This window comes from Nicotiana tabacum, chromosome 1, assembly GCF_000715075.1.
Source record: "Nicotiana tabacum cultivar K326 chromosome 1, ASM71507v2, whole genome shotgun sequence".
Classification (NCBI taxonomy): domain Eukaryota; kingdom Viridiplantae; phylum Streptophyta; class Magnoliopsida; order Solanales; family Solanaceae; genus Nicotiana; species Nicotiana tabacum.
In genome coordinates this window covers 15510216-15529003 of record NC_134080.1, presented here as the reverse complement: position 1 = coordinate 15529003, position 18788 = coordinate 15510216, and the positions used below count along the sequence as shown (strand labels likewise).

The 18788-nt window shown below is 36.7% G+C and overlaps 4 protein-coding genes across 4 annotated transcripts; 3 read left to right on the top strand and 1 right to left on the bottom strand.

The window, feature by feature from the left end:
- The first annotated feature begins 585 nt into the window (after positions 1-585).
- LOC107778119 (glyoxylate/hydroxypyruvate reductase HPR3) lies at positions 586-2956 on the top strand. Its single transcript, XM_016598317.2, has 2 exons — positions 586-1108; positions 2386-2956. The coding sequence occupies exons 1-2, from the start codon at positions 653-655 to the stop codon at positions 2908-2910; spliced, it is 981 nt and encodes a 326-aa protein (XP_016453803.1). The 5' UTR covers positions 586-652; the 3' UTR covers positions 2911-2956.
- A 196-nt stretch (positions 2957-3152) lies between these two features.
- On the bottom strand, positions 3153-4944 carry ANS2 (leucoanthocyanidin dioxygenase-like). The gene is given in 2 exon segments (NM_001325254.1): positions 3153-4120; positions 4385-4944. Coding segments are annotated over 2 exon segments (1260 nt in total). The 5' UTR covers positions 4903-4944; the 3' UTR covers positions 3153-3378.
- A 2828-nt stretch (positions 4945-7772) lies between these two features.
- Positions 7773-14706, top strand: LOC107778116 (PGR5-like protein 1A, chloroplastic). The gene is made up of 11 exons (XM_016598315.2): positions 7773-8146; positions 10488-10597; positions 10735-10831; positions 10942-11042; positions 11508-11564; positions 11661-11737; positions 12189-12240; positions 12798-12908; positions 12990-13087; positions 13180-13255; positions 14419-14706. The coding sequence occupies exons 1-10, from the start codon at positions 7933-7935 to the stop codon at positions 13247-13249; spliced, it is 987 nt and encodes a 328-aa protein (XP_016453801.1). The 5' UTR covers positions 7773-7932; the 3' UTR covers positions 13250-13255; positions 14419-14706.
- A 622-nt stretch (positions 14707-15328) lies between these two features.
- On the top strand, positions 15329-17128 carry LOC107778115 (expansin-A18). Its single transcript, XM_016598314.2, has 3 exons — positions 15329-15825; positions 15953-16262; positions 16532-17128. The coding sequence occupies exons 1-3, from the start codon at positions 15654-15656 to the stop codon at positions 16842-16844; spliced, it is 795 nt and encodes a 264-aa protein (XP_016453800.1). The 5' UTR covers positions 15329-15653; the 3' UTR covers positions 16845-17128.
- Positions 17129-18788: the final 1660 nt, after the last annotated feature.

Below are 18788 nucleotides of genomic sequence, written 5' to 3'. Positions count from 1 at the left end.
GACTTAGTTGGTTTGGTTTTTTTTATAGAGAAAAACCGATCCAAACCGAACCATGAACACCCCTAATTAAAAGTGTCTTTTCGGTTAAGATAACTTTTAAAAATGACTTTTCAATTTTTAAATAGATTACTTAATAAAGAAAAACGGCAGAAATTTAAAAAAATAAATAAATAGTAATCCTAGTTTCTAAGTCATCTTTTGTCCCTCTTTTATATAGATATATAGATTTATATAAGATGGTGTTTGGCTAAGCTTATAAGCTGGTCAAACTGGCTTATAAACACTTTTTGGCTTATTTACGCGTTTGGTAAAGTTAAAAGTGCTTATAAGCCAAAAATAAGTCAAAAGTCATAAGTTGGTCTCCCCCAACTTATCAAATTTCAGCTTATAAGCGCTTTAGGTTTGACCAAAATATTTACTATTCTATCCCTAAAATAATTCTTTTTAAACAAAACTCTTCGTATACCCAATTCTTCGGTTGCTTATTATTAATTTTAGCACTTTTATCTAAACTAATTGCTTATTTTTTAAATCATGCTTTTTGGTACCTAATGCTTGGTGGAAAAACAAAATGTCTTTTTCCGGGCTCTAAATAACAAAATAGGACATCACATTATACACTCAAACAAAATCTGTTATCGGAATTGGGAAGATGTCTTTTTCCGGCTCGCCGGAAACGACCAATCAACGGCTACTTCTTCTCCATCGCCTTCCGAGGTTCAAAACCATGTTCTTGTCCAAGCTCCGAACCAGTTACAGAATTCTCAACCCGTTCGACGAATCCGACCCATCATTTCTCCACCTCTCCAGCTCGGTTCGGCTCATGCTCTGTGTGGGTCCCAGTCCGGTAACTTCCGAAACCTTGAATACTTACCCTTCCTTAGAGTGCATCGTGGGTACTAGCGCCGGCTTTGACCACTTTGACCTCGCCGAGTGTCGCCGCCGTAACATCCGCGTCACCACCGCTGGAGATTCATTCTCCGATGACGCCGCTGACTACGCCGTCGGCCTCTTGATTGATGTCCTACGTGGCATCTCTGCTGCTGACCGGTTTGTTCGTGCCGGTTCTTGGCCTGTCATAGGAGAGTTGAGTCCTCTCGGTTATAAGGTCAGTATTATTTTTCTACATACTGGAACAACTTCATGATTCATGATCAGGTCCTGTTTCTCTTTATTTTTAATTAAAAAATTAGATTCTCTGTTTCTCCAATGAGTTTTAATGTTTTATACTCCATTGATTTGATTATTGTCAAGATTGTACTTTTTCCAAAGTATCAACTTAGTTGAAAAGTGTGTTGTACTTTAAGTCATTGGGCTTTAAAGTAGAAGAAGTGTGAATTGGAAATGTAGGGAAATAAAATGGAGGGAAAATGAAAAATTTGAAGAAGTGAACTTTTGTCTTGCACTTTGTCTTGCACTTTGTCCCTCATTGGTGAGGGACAACCACATTTGTGTGCTTATATATAGAATCACTTCTTAAAGCTCTTAAAAGGAGTTAAAAGAGAATGAACCCTCGCGCCGCCGTCGTCGCTCGGCTCGGTTTTGGATTTGGATTTGTCAAATGATCGATGAGATTATTTTTTGGACAAAATTTATTTAATTATTTAATAATTAATTAAATGCCAAGTCACTGTTGAAAATACGCCAGAATCTTGCTGAAGATTCAGTGAGCCTATCTGACCGCGATTCTGCCGCGGTCGCGGTGGAACCGCGACAGGTCTGACCGCGGTCGCGGTAGAACCGCGACAGGTCTGACCGCGGTCGCGGTAGAACCGCGACAGGCAGCGTATTTTTCTGAAAAGTCACCTTTTCCATACACCTCTTCTAATAATTGTCTATAAATTCTGAGGCAAGGCTCCATTTTCTACACACGAAAAACACCCCAGAACTTCTTTCTTTCTGAATACACTGCATCCTAATTCGCAGTCTCTCTCTCAAATTCGTAAGTGTGATTTTGCTCCGTTCTTTGAGTTCGTTGGTATCCTGCAGTTTGTATTGCCACTGTTGCAGGAAGGTTTATTCCGCTTTATCCTGAGAGGATTTAATCCATTACCTTGGCAACGTGTGAGGGGGTTAAAATTCCTTAAGGACACACAAGAAAATTGTGGACTCGGAATAATTCTGATTCTTTATTGTTTTTTTTTCTAGATTTCTTTATTCTTCTAATAGTTTTGTTTTCTGATTTTTGTTTTAACACAGTAACGATTATAAAGTGTGTCATTGTCTTATGTTTCTTTTAAAAACTAAGCAGGTATCAAACTGAGTTCAATAAGATATTGTAAATTGTGAACTAAGTAAAATGAAGATATTCTCATGTATATTTTCTATATGGTTTCACTAATGTGCTACTTGAGCTGGTAATGTAGTTGTGGTTTTCTTAAACAGGTTGGTGGAAAACGAGTGGGGATTGTAGGTTTAGGGAGCATCGGTACAAGGGTTAGTAAGAGACTAGAGGCCTTTGGCTGCAGCATCGCCTACACCTCGAGAAGGATGAAGCCTAATGTTCCATTTCCTTTCCATTCTAATATTCATGATCTTGCCACTAACAGTGATGTTCTGATTCTTTGTTGTGCTTTAACGGAAGAAACACACCACATAATTGACAAGGAGGTGCTGACTGCCCTCGGGAAGGAAGGTATCGTCATAAATGTTGGACGAGGGGCGCTCGTTGATGAGAAGGAATTGGTGGAGTTTCTGAAGAGAGGTGAGATTGGAGGTGCTGGTCTTGATGTTTATGAAAATGAACCCCATGTGCCGGAGGAATTGTTCGGGTTGGATAATGTGGTGCTGTCTCCACATCTTGCTGTTTTAACTCCTGAGTCTATGGAAGCACTTGAAGAGCTATTTACTTACAACTTAGAAGCTTTCTTTTCAAATAAACCCTTGCGCGCACAAATTGAATATGAATAATGGAATATTCTGTTCAACATGTAAGTATACATTCCCTCATGTGAAATTTACTGCTGTGGTAAACTTCATTAAGTTTCTGCATCAACTTTGACGATCACTCTACTCTCCAAAGAAATATGCTGAACATGAGAAAAATGATGTATGTGTGTGTGCGTGAGTGAACCGGGGGTGGGGGGTGGGGGGGTAATGGTTATTTCCATATGCAGCATCTTAGACCAAGGGGGATAATGTTTCTTCTTTTGTCGATGAAGTAAATGTAGTTTTATTGATGAAAGCATCCAGGGGATGCACAAAAACTGGTGTAGCTCCTATACTAGGGAATAATATTTCTTGAAATTTAACAGATATGTTTACTAAATAAAGACATTGCAGAGGACACAAAGTCATGGATCACTTGTGACTTCAGGACAAGCATAAAATTTTTGAAAATTTCTTCACATAAAACCATCAGAGTGACAACAAGAGAAGCTATTTAGATTCTTCAGCAGCAGCATCCTGATTATCCTTCTTGAAGACTTTGTGCTCAGCAGCGGCATCCTGTTCATCCTCCTTGAGGACTTTTTGCTGAACAACAGCATCCTGATCATCCTTCTTGAAGGGTTTGTGTTCAGCAGCAGAATCCGGGTCATCCTTCTTGGAGACTTTGTGTTCAGCAGCAGCATCCTGATCATCCTTCTTGAAGAGCTTATGGGCCATATGCTGTGCAAAGGTGCGAGGTGGGAATCGAGGTGGCTCAGCCTCAGTGATAGTCTCAGATAGGGGCTTAAGGATGATCTTCTCCTTTGGCGGCTCACAGAAAATAGCCCATGAGATTCTTACTTTCTCTTTATTCACAACCCCTCTGTGAAGAATGCTTTTGTACTTTCCATTGCTTAGGATTTCAAGGGTGTCCCCAATATGCATGATTATGGAATTAGGCACACACTTTGCCGTTACCCACTGTCCTTCATAGAAAAGTTGTAACCCAGGCACCATATTGTGGAGGATAAAAGTCAGTGCACTCACATCAGTATGAGCTTCAACGCCAAGTGCTAGTTCTGGTTGGGGACATTTGGGGTAGTAGTTAATCTTCATTTGAAGCAGTAGGTCCTCCTTGCCTCCGACTTCCTTCTCTAGTCTTCCTTCTTCTAGTCCCAGCCCAATAGAAAGCACTGCCAAAATCTTTGTTGCTAGGTTCCTAATCTGTTTGGCATATTCACTTGTTGCTGGACTGCAAGTTGGAAATGTTTAGTGGTCAGTGAAGCAGTAAAAGTCCTAGAGACCAGGGTTGAAATTTTAGCATAAACAAAAAACATTAGGTGATCTCTTCCTATCTGCCAACCCTTGGTGAACAAAGTTATCCAGCACCTAAGCTGGTGGGAGGTAGTAGGTTATCGGTGGATTAGTCGCGGTGTGCACAGGCTGACCCAGACACCACCGTTACAGGGAAAAAAAGATTGAAAAATCTGCAATTATGAAATTATAAGAAGCTTACATGTAGTCAGTAGGGATTTTAGGCCAGATGGATAAGTCGCACTTGTCCTCGGGGAAAACGCAATGGAAGAAATAATCCTCCCATTCAAGCTGACCACAAGCACTATTTGCTAACTTGCTGCCATAGCCTTGGACATTGCCAGAGGGTTGGTCATTAGCATACTTCTCCTTTTCTTCAACAGGTTGATCAAAGAAGGTCTTTCCAGCAACCTTGACACGATCAATTAGCTGATCTGATATGCCATGGTTAACAAGGTACATAACACCCCACTCCATAGCTGCTTTCTTCAACTCTTTGTGGCATTTCTCGCGAATTTCCTTGTCCTCTGAGTCGATTTCTTTCAGATCAATCGTCGGTACTTGAGGTCCTTCATCTTTCTTCTCTTCCTCAAATATGTTTCCTATTCCATTTAACTCTTCTTGTGGCCTCACATACTCTTTAGGGATAGCCTGGATTCCACTTTTAGCCAAGCTTTCAACTCTTGAAGGAGTTGGAACTACTGCACTTATCACCACCATCTCTGTATTATTCTTGCTTTTTCTTTCTTTCCCTTTTATTATAGTTTGATGCTGTAGTTGAGGTTTATATATGGATGGGAAAAAAGGGTAGGTTCTGTTGAGTTGACTGGAAAGTAAAGCTTAAAATTTCTTGTAGATATATCATGCATGTTTTGTAGAATTCAACAACCAAGCATGCACGTGACTCATATCTAACCTAGTTTTGGTTAAGGTTTTTAGTTCAGTTTTACCTCAGAGATCTCGATGCCAGGACTAGAATGGTGGTTGGGACACAATTCTATGAGTTTATCTTTAGACACAAACGACTGGTGGCTGGGAACTGCAGCTCCATATTTATTCCCTGTACTGTTTTTCATTGACATACTTGCTTTAGTTTAATTCTTTCTATCGCAGGTCCACATAATATGTTTTTAAAGTTCTTGCGCACTCCTTAGAAAAAATATTAATAGCCTTAATTGTATGTGTTTTTGTCTAAATTACCCTTGATCTCTCGTTATACCTCACTTAATTGACAATTCATTAATTGGAACAGTAACAATTGGTGTTGTTGTTACTGTTCTATTGTTTCTTTTCATCTTCTTGAGCCGAAGATCAATCGGAAACAACCTCTTTACCCCCAGGGTAGAGTTAAGGTTTGCGTGCACACTACCCTCCTTATACTCCACTTGTGGGATCATATTGGGTTATTGTTATTGTTGGAACAGTAAGAATAAATTTGGGGGGAAAAGTAAAAAAAAAAAAAAAAAAAATTCTTCTTGTTTTCTAAGATGTTTTAAAACATTCAATTTGCCAAATGACTAATATATGGGACCACAGGGAGTATACAATAATTATCAAGTTACTTGAAAGTCCAATGCCAGAAACTTTTATAATAAAGTATGCAGGTAAGATGGTAAAAAGGGTAGTTAGGATGTAATAATTCAATAAGATCAAATTGTTTTTACACTAGAGTTTATATAGTTCAACAAAGGAATAGTTTCCAACGTGTCCAAGGCACTTTCTATGCAAGAAAGAAACATGTTGAGCCAAAAACGAGGTTCAAGGTTTCCAACAATGGGTTTGCCCGTAAACTAAAAATCTCCGGCAAATGTATAACCTATGTAAAATTCATAAATAATATGTGTATAATCAATGTATAGTTTATACATACTGGCTTGAAAAAGTAAATAGTAAATTTAATCGGTTCTTTGTGTAATAATTCCTTTTTAATTTATTTTTTTAAATATAGAAACAAAATAAAGCAGCCTCCCTCTCCCTTTAATCTGTCCATGTCACGCACTCAAAGTTTCTTTGGGTACTATGAGCCCGTTTGGATTAGCCGAATAAAAGTAACTTTTAAGCATTTAGCTTAAAAACACTTTTAAAAATGGCCTAAACTTGAACTAGCACTTAGCATCGAAGCTCATAGTGATGTGAGTGCACTGAACTTACTTTCATTCTCCAGAATATAATATAATTCTGCAAAACTCACCACAAAAACTTATAATAAAGAAGGCCAGTAGCTCTTTCTTGTTGTACAAAATATATATTCCAATAATTGCAAACTCACCATCATCTCTGTATGAATATTAAATTCTCTCTTGCCTTTAGATCTTTCTCCCAATTTATTATACTTTGGTGTTTTATATAGTTGAGGTTTATATTATGGGGGGAAAAAATTAAATAAGTAGGTTGTCTTGAGTTGACTGGAAAGTAAAGTTTAATTAAAATCTCTTGTAGACATCACGTATATTATGTTCTGTAGAATTCAACAACCAAGCATGCACGTTGACTCATAGCTCTAACCTGGTTTTGGTTAAAGGTTTCTAATAATTGTTAATAAATGGAGTATTAGATGTGGCTGTATATAATGCGGGAAAATTATCAAATATGTTAAGAAAGCCTTATAAATGGTTTATACATTTTGGTTAATGCTGATACATTACTATTAATTACTTTATCATTAGTAGTTATCTTGTCTCAGAGCCGATTGTACATGGTTACATTTTAAGGGGTCGTTTGGTATGTGTAATAAGGAATAATAATCCTGAGGTTAGATGCGAGATTAACTTATCTTGTGTTTGGTTGAATTTTTTAATCTGAGATTAACAATCTCGAGATTAATTAATCCCGCATTGGGTACTATTCTATGTCAACGTTAAGGAGTAAACAAATGAAGATCAATGCTATTTACAAAAATTTGAAGAAAAAAATATTGAGAAGCCAATGGTTGCAATTCTAACCTACGCTATTTAACTGTAATATTCACAACTCAAATAAGAGCGTAACACCTTCTCATCTTTTTCCTTTCCCCTTATTCACATGCTCATATTTTTATTTTATTTTGAATGTTCCCTTCAGTACAATTTTCACTATCCTATCTTAGTAGGAAATTGAAAAAATTCACTGTGCTAATTTACTAGGAACTACTATTTCTAATATTATAAAAAAAAAATTATGAATTACAAAATTGTATGTGTTCTGATTTCTCAATATATAAATTTCATTTAAAACTTTAGAAACAAATTTGAGCATTGTACTCATCATTCTTCGAAACAGATTTTCTTTTTTTTTAAATATTCATTTTAAAGTTTAATTTGAAAAGGACTGAAAATTGTGGTTACTGTTTAGGACGATGTTGTGAGAACTGAGAACCAAAATCAAACATTAGGGGGACCAAACGCACGAGAATTCAAATGGCAAACAATCCCATGTGACAAACACGTGAGCAGAACAAGCCTCCACGTGTCAAGCAAACGTAGGTTCCTAGATTCTGGTGTTGAACCACAGGAAGCTGACATGGCAGATTTTGTAACATCAATAACTAATGTAAGTGAGAAGAAGATTTAGTTGAAGGGTAAATAAAGACACAAAACAATTAATTTCCCTCCACACATTAACCTTATCTTGAATTGCTCTCATTTGTTGCCACTCTTTCTCCTCTACCATAACCATCACATTCCAAGATTTTCCCACAATGCTCACAGTTTTGCTCCTTTTACTCCCTTTTCTTCACATTTGCCACCACCATTTTGGCCGTCACAAATTTAAATGGCGACCAAACTTGGGTTCAGTATGACAAGTTCTCGGCTTTTTCATGCCCCTTTTAAAAGACCAATTTTTTCTGCTTCACTACCTGCTGCTTCATCTTCTTCTTCTTCTTCTTCGCCAAGGCTGCCATTGATCCCTTTTGGTGCCAGCAGAAAGTTATCTATTCGAAAAAGGTTGTTGGTTCTCTCCCCTAAGGCCACTACTGATCAGCCAGGTTAGGCTTTAAGTTTTCATCTTGTGTTCTATTTAATTATTATGGTTACTGGAAAATCTTACTGGGGATCAAATTCCTTAGTTTATTTTAGGGATATTGGCCAAAAATACCATCTTGGCTATACCAAATATCTTAATTCTATCCACCAATATTGAGGGGCGGAGCTAGAAGCCCGGCTACGGGCTCATGCAGAACACAGTAGCTTTTATTCAAATGGTGGATTTGTGAAAAAAGTTTCATTAAATATGTATGAATATTAAATTACTATCCAGTTATTAGCACTTGAAATCGTCGTTCTAAAATCCAGAACCCATAAAGCTGAAATTTTGGCTCCGCCCTCTATCCACCATCAGGGGCAGAGCTAGAAGCCCGATTATGGATTCGGCAGAACCCAGTAGCTTTTGTTCAAATAATGTATTTGTGTTAAAATTTTCATTAAATATGTACAAGTATTAAATGTAGAACCTAGTTATTAGCACTTGAAATCGTCGTTCTAAAATCCAGAGGCCATAAAGTTGAAATTTTGACTCCGCCTCTATCCACCATTATTGTAAATGTAGACTCTCTTCAAGAATTAGTTCTATTTACTTGCTATCAGAAAAAGAGCATTTCAATAGACTACTTCTAACAGGTCTTGTGAGAGTGAAGAAGTTCAATATTTCTAGCTTAATGCCACATTTCAAGATTCAAATTTTGTTTCAGCGAGATGGACTATTGGCCTAAATGAAAAGGTCTGATTTTCATTCATAGAGCCGTAAAGGCGTGTAGATTGTGAAACACTGTGTAAGTAACACCAGCCAGGTTTGAAGCGGATGCCTGATCTCCAGTAGCTAGATTAATGAGATAGCTAAGACAGAAATTATGTATGCTAATAAGAATTATGTCACCAGATAAGTATATATGATCGCCCGTGTGAGCTTGCTCACATTTCTGGTCCCAAACTATCCAATTTATGATGAATTCTCATAATACAAAATAGTGGAAGATAGGCTTTACTTCAAATTCTGTTTCAGTATAAGGTAGTGATGGCCTAAAAGAAAAATTCAGGTTCTCTCTTTCAGAAAGCTGTAAAACCACAGTTGAGAGACCCAGGATTGTAGATTGTGAAACACTATATAAGTTAATTAACAGATTAATGTGATGGTTATGACAGACAGTATATATGCTAATAAGACTAAAATGAGTTACCAATCTCAATAACTATAATGTATTAAGATATTTCAGCTGATATGAAGTGATCCAGTAGGCCAAATGTGATGACAGTTTTAAGTGGAGTAACTCTGATCAATTACCCTCCAGCCAGGCTTTTTAATAGCAAGATTATGTCGACTGAGAGAATATAAGGGGAGCTTCCAAAAGTAAATACCATCCAGTCTTGCAGTAACCTTTTTCGGTGATCGATTTATAGTGAAGCAAGGTAGCTGCAAAGAAAAGTGTTTCGCTGTCGACCTAATTATCTAACAGGAGTAAAAGAAATTGACAATTGTGCCTAAAACCCTAGTATGCGCCGCTTTCCTAATAAAAAGATAGGAAGTAGCCCTTCTCCGGAAGTTACAGCGTCATATTCCCGAGTTCCTTCAACATGGTTCTCTCAAGCGCCCCAGTATACTCTACTTTTCACCGCAAAGTGTTCCCGGACAGCATGCATACATCTATAAGTAACTTAATGCAACATGGAAAATTTCATTGAGAGGAATCAACAAAGAAAAGAAAAATGGGTCAACAACATCAACATGTGTATTTGAGAGATTGTCCTCGGGCAGAGGAGTGTTCACATGAGTTCGTTGAGGTGTTTACGCAGATGTTGATTCTATTTACTATTATCTAAAAATAATCGAGATATTAATTACTGGACAAAACCAAGAAATAAACCCTCACGTGTTAAATTATAGAAGATTCCCTTTAAGATCAAACAATTCCATCGAATTGAGTTCAAGAAAGATTTGCTAATTATCCTCCCATAGTAGCTTTTCTATATTCATGGCCTTATAAAAATGAAAGTCCTCATTGCGCCTTCAACTATAGATGCAATCATGCAATGAAGCCTTCAACCACCTTCAAGTTTACTTGGGTTCAGTATATATATCTCTTTAAATACAAGTAAAACACAAAACAGTGGTGAGACAAAGAAAGAGTTATTGACTTGTTTGAAAAAAAAAGGAGTAATAAAGAGGAGGTCCATGTCCATAATTAACGAAGGGTGAATCATGGAAACTGCAATAATATTTGTAGAGGTTTCTGTTTCTTTTTTGTTTTAACTTTTGCATCTTATCCAAATTCTTTATTTGAGTGGTGTCCAATACCATTTTACGTTCATAATAACCTCATTTTTGGCTTTCAGGTCAGGTCCAAGAGGATGAGGACAGTAAAATATTGCAGTATTGTAGCATTGACGGAAAGGGGAAGAAATCTATGGGGGAAATGGAACAAGAGTTTCTTCAAGCACTACAAGTAATGAAGTCCAGCTATTCTATTCCATTCCCTTGATATTTTTTCTTTTCTTGAGATTGAGGCTTATGTATCTGCATTGCTAGTTCTCACACCCCCATCTAACAAAACCTAATGGCTTTGTCTTGGCTTTATACTAGTCATTCTATTATGAAGGAAAGGCCATCATGTCAAATGAAGAATTTGATAACCTCAAGGAAGAATTAATGTGGGAAGGGAGCAGCGTTGTCATGCTAAGTATAGAACAATTTCATTTTGAATTTTCAAAATTTTCACAATATGGTGTTTGTATGACATCATTATGTGCCCTTAAGTAGCTTAAGCGATACCAATTCCTCTCTATGTAGGTGCTGATGAACAGAGATTTTTGGAAGCTTCTATGGCTTATGTATCTGGGAATCCGATTATGACAGACCAAGAGTTTGACAAGCTGAAGTTGAAACTTAAGGTGCTTTCCCATTGGTCAATCATGTTCTTATATATTAGTGTTTGGTATATAAAACACCAGAAGAGTATAATTTTCCTACTGAATTTTATTATTAAATTTACCTTTACTCATCAAAAGAAAAAGAAATAACAACGAGTAAGAGCAAAGTAATTGTTATTTTGAACATTGTTGCCTGTTGGTTAAATAAAGAGACTGATTACTTGGTGTAAGCTCAGATTCTGGAATATAAAAAATTATCCGGTACTTTTTTTTCTTATCGGCTAATTTTATGTGTGACTGGCAACTTATATGGGGTTATTCGATTATCACAATAAAAGCTATTCTTCTATTTATTGTCCCTGTGGAATGGTCATACCAGAAATACATTGCTACTTATTCTTGTTCTCTTATTCATTTTCTTTGTTAAAATATCTTATTCTTATGCCTTTTTCTAAATTCTCTGTATTTTTATCTCTTAATTTCTAGATGGATGGCAGTGATATTGTGGTTGAGGGTCCACGGTGCAGTCTCCGTAGTAGAAAGGTTTGTCCTTCATTTTTTCCATCTGCACTATGAGGACGTGCTACATTTTTGCCATTATGTATACTCATATTATGCCTTTGATCAAATTTACTGCAGGTTTATAGTGACCTTTATGTAGATTATCTGAGGATGTTCTTGCTAAATGTCCCCGCAGCTGTTGTTGCGCTTGGATTGTGAGTAGCATTTCTTTCTCTCTCAGTACAACTTCACAATTGCTTCACAAAAAATGTTTACTTTTGAGCTTTTAGGAAGTAAGAAAAGGAGAAAACTTGTGTTAGAAAGTGTGAAGGTTGTTCTTTCTCGCATCTGTGTTTATAATGTGACATTTATTCCTTGGGAACGGGACCGTAGTTTGAGATAGTAAAAGAAGAAGAAACGCAGACAACCGACTTCAAAAATAAGGACAACTAGCTCTCTCTTAAAGTTTTTTCCGCCTGACCCTAATGTTTCCATCAATTTTATAAGTTCATTCTTAAACTTTCTTGCTTGTATCTTGATGATCTTCACACTTCGTGTCAAAAAAGGGAAGACAAAAAGATAGCACCATATTTATTTGTGTTCTTAGTTCATAAAGCAACACTCCCAATTTTCTTTAATATATTTTATTTGGCTGCTGTATTACAGGTTCTTCTTCCTCGACGATATCACTGGATTTGAGATCACCTATCTTTTGGAGGTAAATATATATCATTCCCTTGCCTGGTTCTTCTCTTTTTCTCTCTAGTAAAAGTGATTAAGTGCAGAATATTCTGCATTAGCCTGATCAAAAACTTGTGAACGTTCATTAGCTTTAGCAAAGTGATACGAAGTTGGAATATCTCAAAGCATGAGACAATACTAACATGGGAGGCGATTCTAGATGGATTTGAAATAGCATAGCAGAATGTCTCTGAATGTATTGATCGAGGCAATATATGGTAAATTAGGAGTTCAAACTAGTTTCTCAAAAGGATTTGAAGTACCAGTGGTGTTGGTAATTACGCCTAATCTTTGTGAGAGGAGTTAATAATTACTATTACTCTTGTGCAAAGTCTGCATATGTGGTCCTATATTTGTATTCATGCACATATTGGAAATAAGAATTCAACTGGTTCCTTGAAAATTAGTTCTAAATCTGTCTATGATTGTCTCTGCTTGTCCTAATGATTCTTCGCCATTCCTGGGAAAAACTAACTCTGATCCTTTTTCTTTCTCTCCAAAACTAAAGATAATCTGTGGTTCGTATATTTGCAGCTTCCGGAGCCATTCAGTTTCATTTTCACGTGGTTTGCTGCTTTGCCCTTCATATTGTGGCTATCCTTTACAATTACAAATGCTATCATTAAAGATTTTCTGATCTTGAAGGTATAAGTTCATAAGCTTTCTCTATGATGATGTAAAGGTTGTATTTATTTGAAATTAATGCGTGATAAGCTTAAATTTCAGGGCCCCTGTCCGAATTGTGGAACAGAAAACACTTCCTTCTTCGGTACCATACTATCTGTGTCTAGTGGAGGTAACACTAACAAAGTGAAATGCGCAAAGTAAGTCGAAAAGTGTCTTCTAAGGAAACTTATCATCATTCTCTACTTTATTTATATCTCCATAGTCTAACCAATGCTATAATCTTTTTCAGTTGTGGAACGGATATGGTCTATGATTCTGGCACACGTTTAATCACATTGCCGGAAGGAAGCAGTGCATGAGTCTAGGTACATATTCTCTTTTATTGTTACTTAACAACGATAAAATAAGATGATTATATTTTAACAAAAAACAAGTTATCTATATATATTTCTAGCCATGTCATTATTCAAACCAATGAGCTTATTTGCTTGTTTGCATTGAGAACTTAACAGTTCGAGACAGAGTATAAACGCAACGCCAAATCTAAAAAGCATATAGATGTAAAGAAGCTGACCCTTCATTGCTCTATTGTCCTCTGAGAGGACTGTTAATGACCAGTTTGCAAGACGGTCTGCAGATGAGAGTGGACTTTTGGTTGCCTAGTTCTTTCCTGACATCAGATTTAAGAAACTAAACTATTTACCCTCTATTGATTAGGACAAGAATAAGTTGAGTAGCAGTAAATCTTGTTTTGTCAACAAAATTGTGATTCCACTGTTCTAACTTCAAAAATAGAATCTAAAGGTTAAGAAGTAGTACTTCCACATAACATGCATACCACTTGAAAAGTTTCACCAATTCTGGACCTTTACTGGCTGTGAAGTACTGAGAGAGATTAATGAATGCGGCATCTTTATGTATAGTTCTTTTCTATACTAAATTCTCAATCTAAAAGATGTTAGTTGAATGGCGCTTGTTCCATAAGACCCAAAAGCTAGCCCATGAGGTGAGTAAAATTCAAGACCATATAAGTAGTCCAAGTTACCATGTTGAGCCGATGTGGGACTCAACTCTCCCCTGCACGCCCACGACTAGGACTGGACAAATTGGAGCATCGACAACATAAGATGGGGGGCCCAACATTGGGTAAATAGTGAGATGGGACTTGCTCAGATACCATGATAAATGGACCTTGAGCCTAACTCAACCTCAAAAGCTAGCTCAAAGGGTGAGGATTCTATCCTAGGGGCCCAACATGGGGGACCTGACTCTGATACCATGATAAATGGATCTGGGGCCTAACTCAACCTCAAAAGCTAGCTCATGAGATGAGGATTGCCTAGACTATCATGTAAGGAGTCCAAGTTACCCATCTTTAGCCGATGTGGGACTCAATACTTACTACTGTCTCCTGAAGTTCTAAAACATTCATATCGGATCTTGTTTTTTCTTTGTAGTTTTGGTGGTATGGAATGATGGTAACTGTTAAACCATCCTGGTTTCTTAAAACATTACTTGTAAAATGCAGGGCGATTCTATGTGTGAGACATCTGCAAACAGATTGCACTAACACCAACTGCATGGGAGAGAGATCATATCATGGGTATTTTGAGGGCAATTTGTAAAAATAAATACCATTTTCCTATGTTAAATGGGGGATGCTTTGCAACTTGCAGCATGTCAATATGTAGTTAAGTAATGTATATTATGCATGTATATACCACAGGCAAAGTTTAACACTCTGTAAGCACAGGTGATCTTATGAGTGTTTTGATTCAGATTATCATCTTGAATAGAGTTGAAATTGTTTTTGTCAGTCAGTGGTGAAGCCAGAAATTTCCTCAAGAGTGTTCAAACTTGAAAGAAGTGAAAAAAATACCTTTATAAAGGGTGTTTAGTATATGTTATATACCGCTAAAACCTATTACTTTACCTATATATCGACAAAGGGTTATCAATTGACCACCCCTTAACAACAAATTTAGCTTCGCCCCTGTTCTGAGTTTCCCTTTCTTGAATGCCACATAATAGCCAAAATAATTTGCAGAGTCAGTTGTGGATCCAATCATGAGTGCGCGGATTCAGAAAATTAGAGTCACACCATTTTATGTCTGCGCACGAAACCTTCAGATAAACATTTTACAATTCACTCTCTCAACTCAGAACTTCGAGTTTTTAAAGTTTAGATCCGCCATTGGCTATAATTAATTATCTTCAAAAAAAAAAAAAATGATTGATTCTGCCGTTGAATTTATCTGATTTCCATCTTCTACTTGCCACGTATCCATGCATACCAAACTCTCTCCTCGTCTTATTATTTTTTAAATTAGTTATTCCTTCTACCCTTCAAGATTTCTTGAAGTTGTTTGTCGGATGGCCAATGCAACTAATCATATCAAATTCATAGAATTTAGAATTATCTTTTTAGTTCAATGTTCGCCAACATTCTAAGAACATTTCTATTGTTAGGAAAAAAATGAATCTAACAAACAGTACGGCTAAGCACAATAGCATAAAACCTGCTCGCACGTTGCCAAAAGCAAATTAAATGTCAAACCTTGTAGTTTGGTTACGTGGTATAAAGATAAATAAATTCTATTCTATAACGAAAAAGTTGACTTTATAGCCTAACATGTTCGTGGGGGCACGAAGGCTACATTTTGTTATACCTTAAGACACAAACTATAAAAGGCCTAATTAAGTTACAAGTCAATTAAGCCATAACAAAATTTTCTGAAGTGAAACATTAGGAAACAAGCAACAATGGCATCTTTCATCTGCAGATGGATATTGAGTTTCTTCCTCATTGCGACAATGGCACTTATTAACCAAGCAATAGCCTCTGGCTACTATACCACCCCTAAGTTTAAAGCCATGCCTTGGAAGCTTGCTTATGCCACGTTCTATGGAGACGAGACTGCTTCTGAGACAATGGGTGCGTTACACTAGCCAATCAATTATCCCTCGATTCCAAACTAAATCAGACAGTCAATGAATTTTAACTTATTGTAGCAGGTAATCTATCTTATTTTTCAAGTAACTAATTCGACTCGTTATTGCAGGTGGAGCTTGTGGATATGGGAATTTGTTCAATTCTGGTTATGGAACAGCAACTGCAGCATTGAGCACAGTGTTATTTAGCAATGGATATTCATGTGGGCAATGCTTCCAAATACAATGTGTGAAGTCTAAATTTTGCTACAAAGGATTTACGACCGTTACAGCCACAAATCTCTGCCCACCCAATTGGGCCCAAGACTCCAACCATGGTGGCTGGTGCAACCCTCCACGTCAGCACTTTGACATGGCTAAACCTGCTTTCATGAAAATTGCTCAATGGAAAGCTGGCATTGTCCCCGTTATGTACCGCAGGTATGTTACGTATAAATTACACTAAAAAGTATAAACATTATTTACAGTGATAGTATATATAAGTTAAATCAAGATTTAAGAATCAATATTAAGGACGAGTGAGATTGCTCTAGTGGTTGAGCACCTCAATAATCAACCAGTAGGTTAAAGGTTCAAGTCATGTAATTTTAAGAAACTCCTTAATATTTGAACTTTGTACCTCTGTAGCTAACCTTGCATTATTTCTTGCATCTCTAATTAATATGGTGTTACTTTCTTGTGATTTGCAGGGTACCTTGCATTAAGAAAGGCGGGATTCGGTTCGCATTCCAAGGAAACGGTTACTGGTTATTGGTATACGTGATGAACGTCGCTGGAGGGGGCGACGTGGAAAGCATATGGGTGAAGGGAAGCAAAACAGGGTGGATGAAAATGAGCCATAATTGGGGAGCATCATACCAGGCATTTGCAACACTTTCAGGACAATCTCTTTCGTTCAAGCTCACTTCCTACACAAATCATGAAACTATTATAGCTTCTAATGTTGCACCTTCTAATTGGCACGTAGGCATGGCTTACCAAGCCAAAGTCAACTTCCATTAGTCATGTGATGGGTTAAATATTGGCCAATGCAGATTAGTCGGGCCAATGAGTTCTAAATAATTTCCTCTAAGCCCTCTAGTAATCTTGAGCCTCAACCAAAGGCCGCATTTCTTGGCTTTTCACTATCTGGCCCCCGGAGGAGTGGTGCTATGGTTTTCTTCCTACAAAAGTCTTGCTATAGTTTTTACCGCAGACTTTTAGTTTTATTTTAAGATTTTGTACCTAGTCTTTCACACCTGATCGAAGGATTGTACAATTCTTGCAATGCTGAAATAAAACAATAATATGATCGTTTATAGTTACTATAATTTCTCTTTCGAGTTTTGTACTATTCACTACAAAAAAAAGAAGCAAATTTGCGACCGTCAAATCGGTCGGAAATCGGTCGGAATCGGTCGATGTTTTTCCGACTGAAAAGTGTCAGTTGGAAACACGTGATCGCAATATATTTGCGACAGATCAGTCAAAAATTTGCGACGCTTTCAGTTTGCAAAAATATGGGGACATTTGAATTTAAGACATTTGCGACGGAATTAGCCGCTAAATTTGCGACTGATTTAGTCGCTGACCAGAATACAAAAATAAACACAAATTAAAAGTTTTGATTGATTTCGTCGGAAAATTAAAAAATAAAATTAATTTTTAATTAATTATTCCGATTGAAACAGTTGTAAATATTGAGTATTAATTAATTAAAAATCTAAGAAATTCTCCATTTGCGACTAATTTAGTCGCAAATCTTAAATAGATTTTGTTAGAAATTCTCAATTTGTGACTGAATCGGTCGCAAATCTGGGTAATTTCTGGTGAATTTTTGACTGATTCAGTCGCAAATCTGGGCATTTTTAGCAGAATTCTGCTGTATTTTTAGTTACGCCATCTGCCAAATAAAAAAGCCAACCAAACACCTAACAACCAACAAAAAACCTAATATAACAATCCAAATCCAATATTTACTACAAAACAAACAATAATATTTACAACAATTCAACCAGCTATCAAACAACATAAATTAAATATGTTTCTAACTTCAACTCTAAAACATTCGAGTAGCCTATTCAGAATCAGGATGTGTTTGGTATTTACGAAAAATATTTTTCCATTTTCACTGTTTGGTTGCACAAAATAGTTTGAAAAATATTTTCCTGAAATTGGAGGAAAATAATTTCCCTAGAAAAAGTTAGGAAAACATTTTTCAAAAACTCCACCTACCTTCACATCTAACCCCAACCCTCTCCAACTTCAATTTTATGTTGTTTTCATTTTTTTGCGCCCCTACCCACCCCAAACCCGTCAAACCTCCCCTCCCACTGCGATTTTTTTTACTTTTATTTTTTGTATTTTCAATTTTTCTGTTTTCTGTTTTAAAGTTTTTCTGCCCCCCACCGCCCCGCTCCGCGGGGCAAAAAATAATTTTTTTATATTTTCAGTTTTGTTTTTTTATTTTTCAGTTTACATGTTCGAAATTTTACGAGTTTCAAAGTTATGAGTTCAGACGTTTATGTGTTTGGAAGTTTGCGGGTTTATAAATTATAGAGTTTACGGGTTCAAAAGTTTAGCGGTTAAGAAGTTTATGAAATTTGTGGGTTCGAAAGTTTGTTGGTTCGAAAGTTTATGGCTTCATATTTATTGTATCCAAATTATTTATGAATACTCTTCAGAAGTTATTTTCCTTAATTTGCGTACCAAACACCAAAAAATGAGTAAAATTACCAATTGTTTTCCAGGAAAAATATTTTCCGTTATACCAAGCACACCGTCAGTCTCCTCCTCAGACTTAGACTCAGACTCCATTGTAGGTCCTTTCTTGCTTTTTTTAAAAAAAAATAATTTTTGGATCAAAACCCGAGTTGCTTGAAATTCTTGCGACATTTGATCAACCTTTTGACGCATAGCTTCCTTGTTTTTTTGGGAAACTGATGCCCCAGTGAATAATGTTGCTGG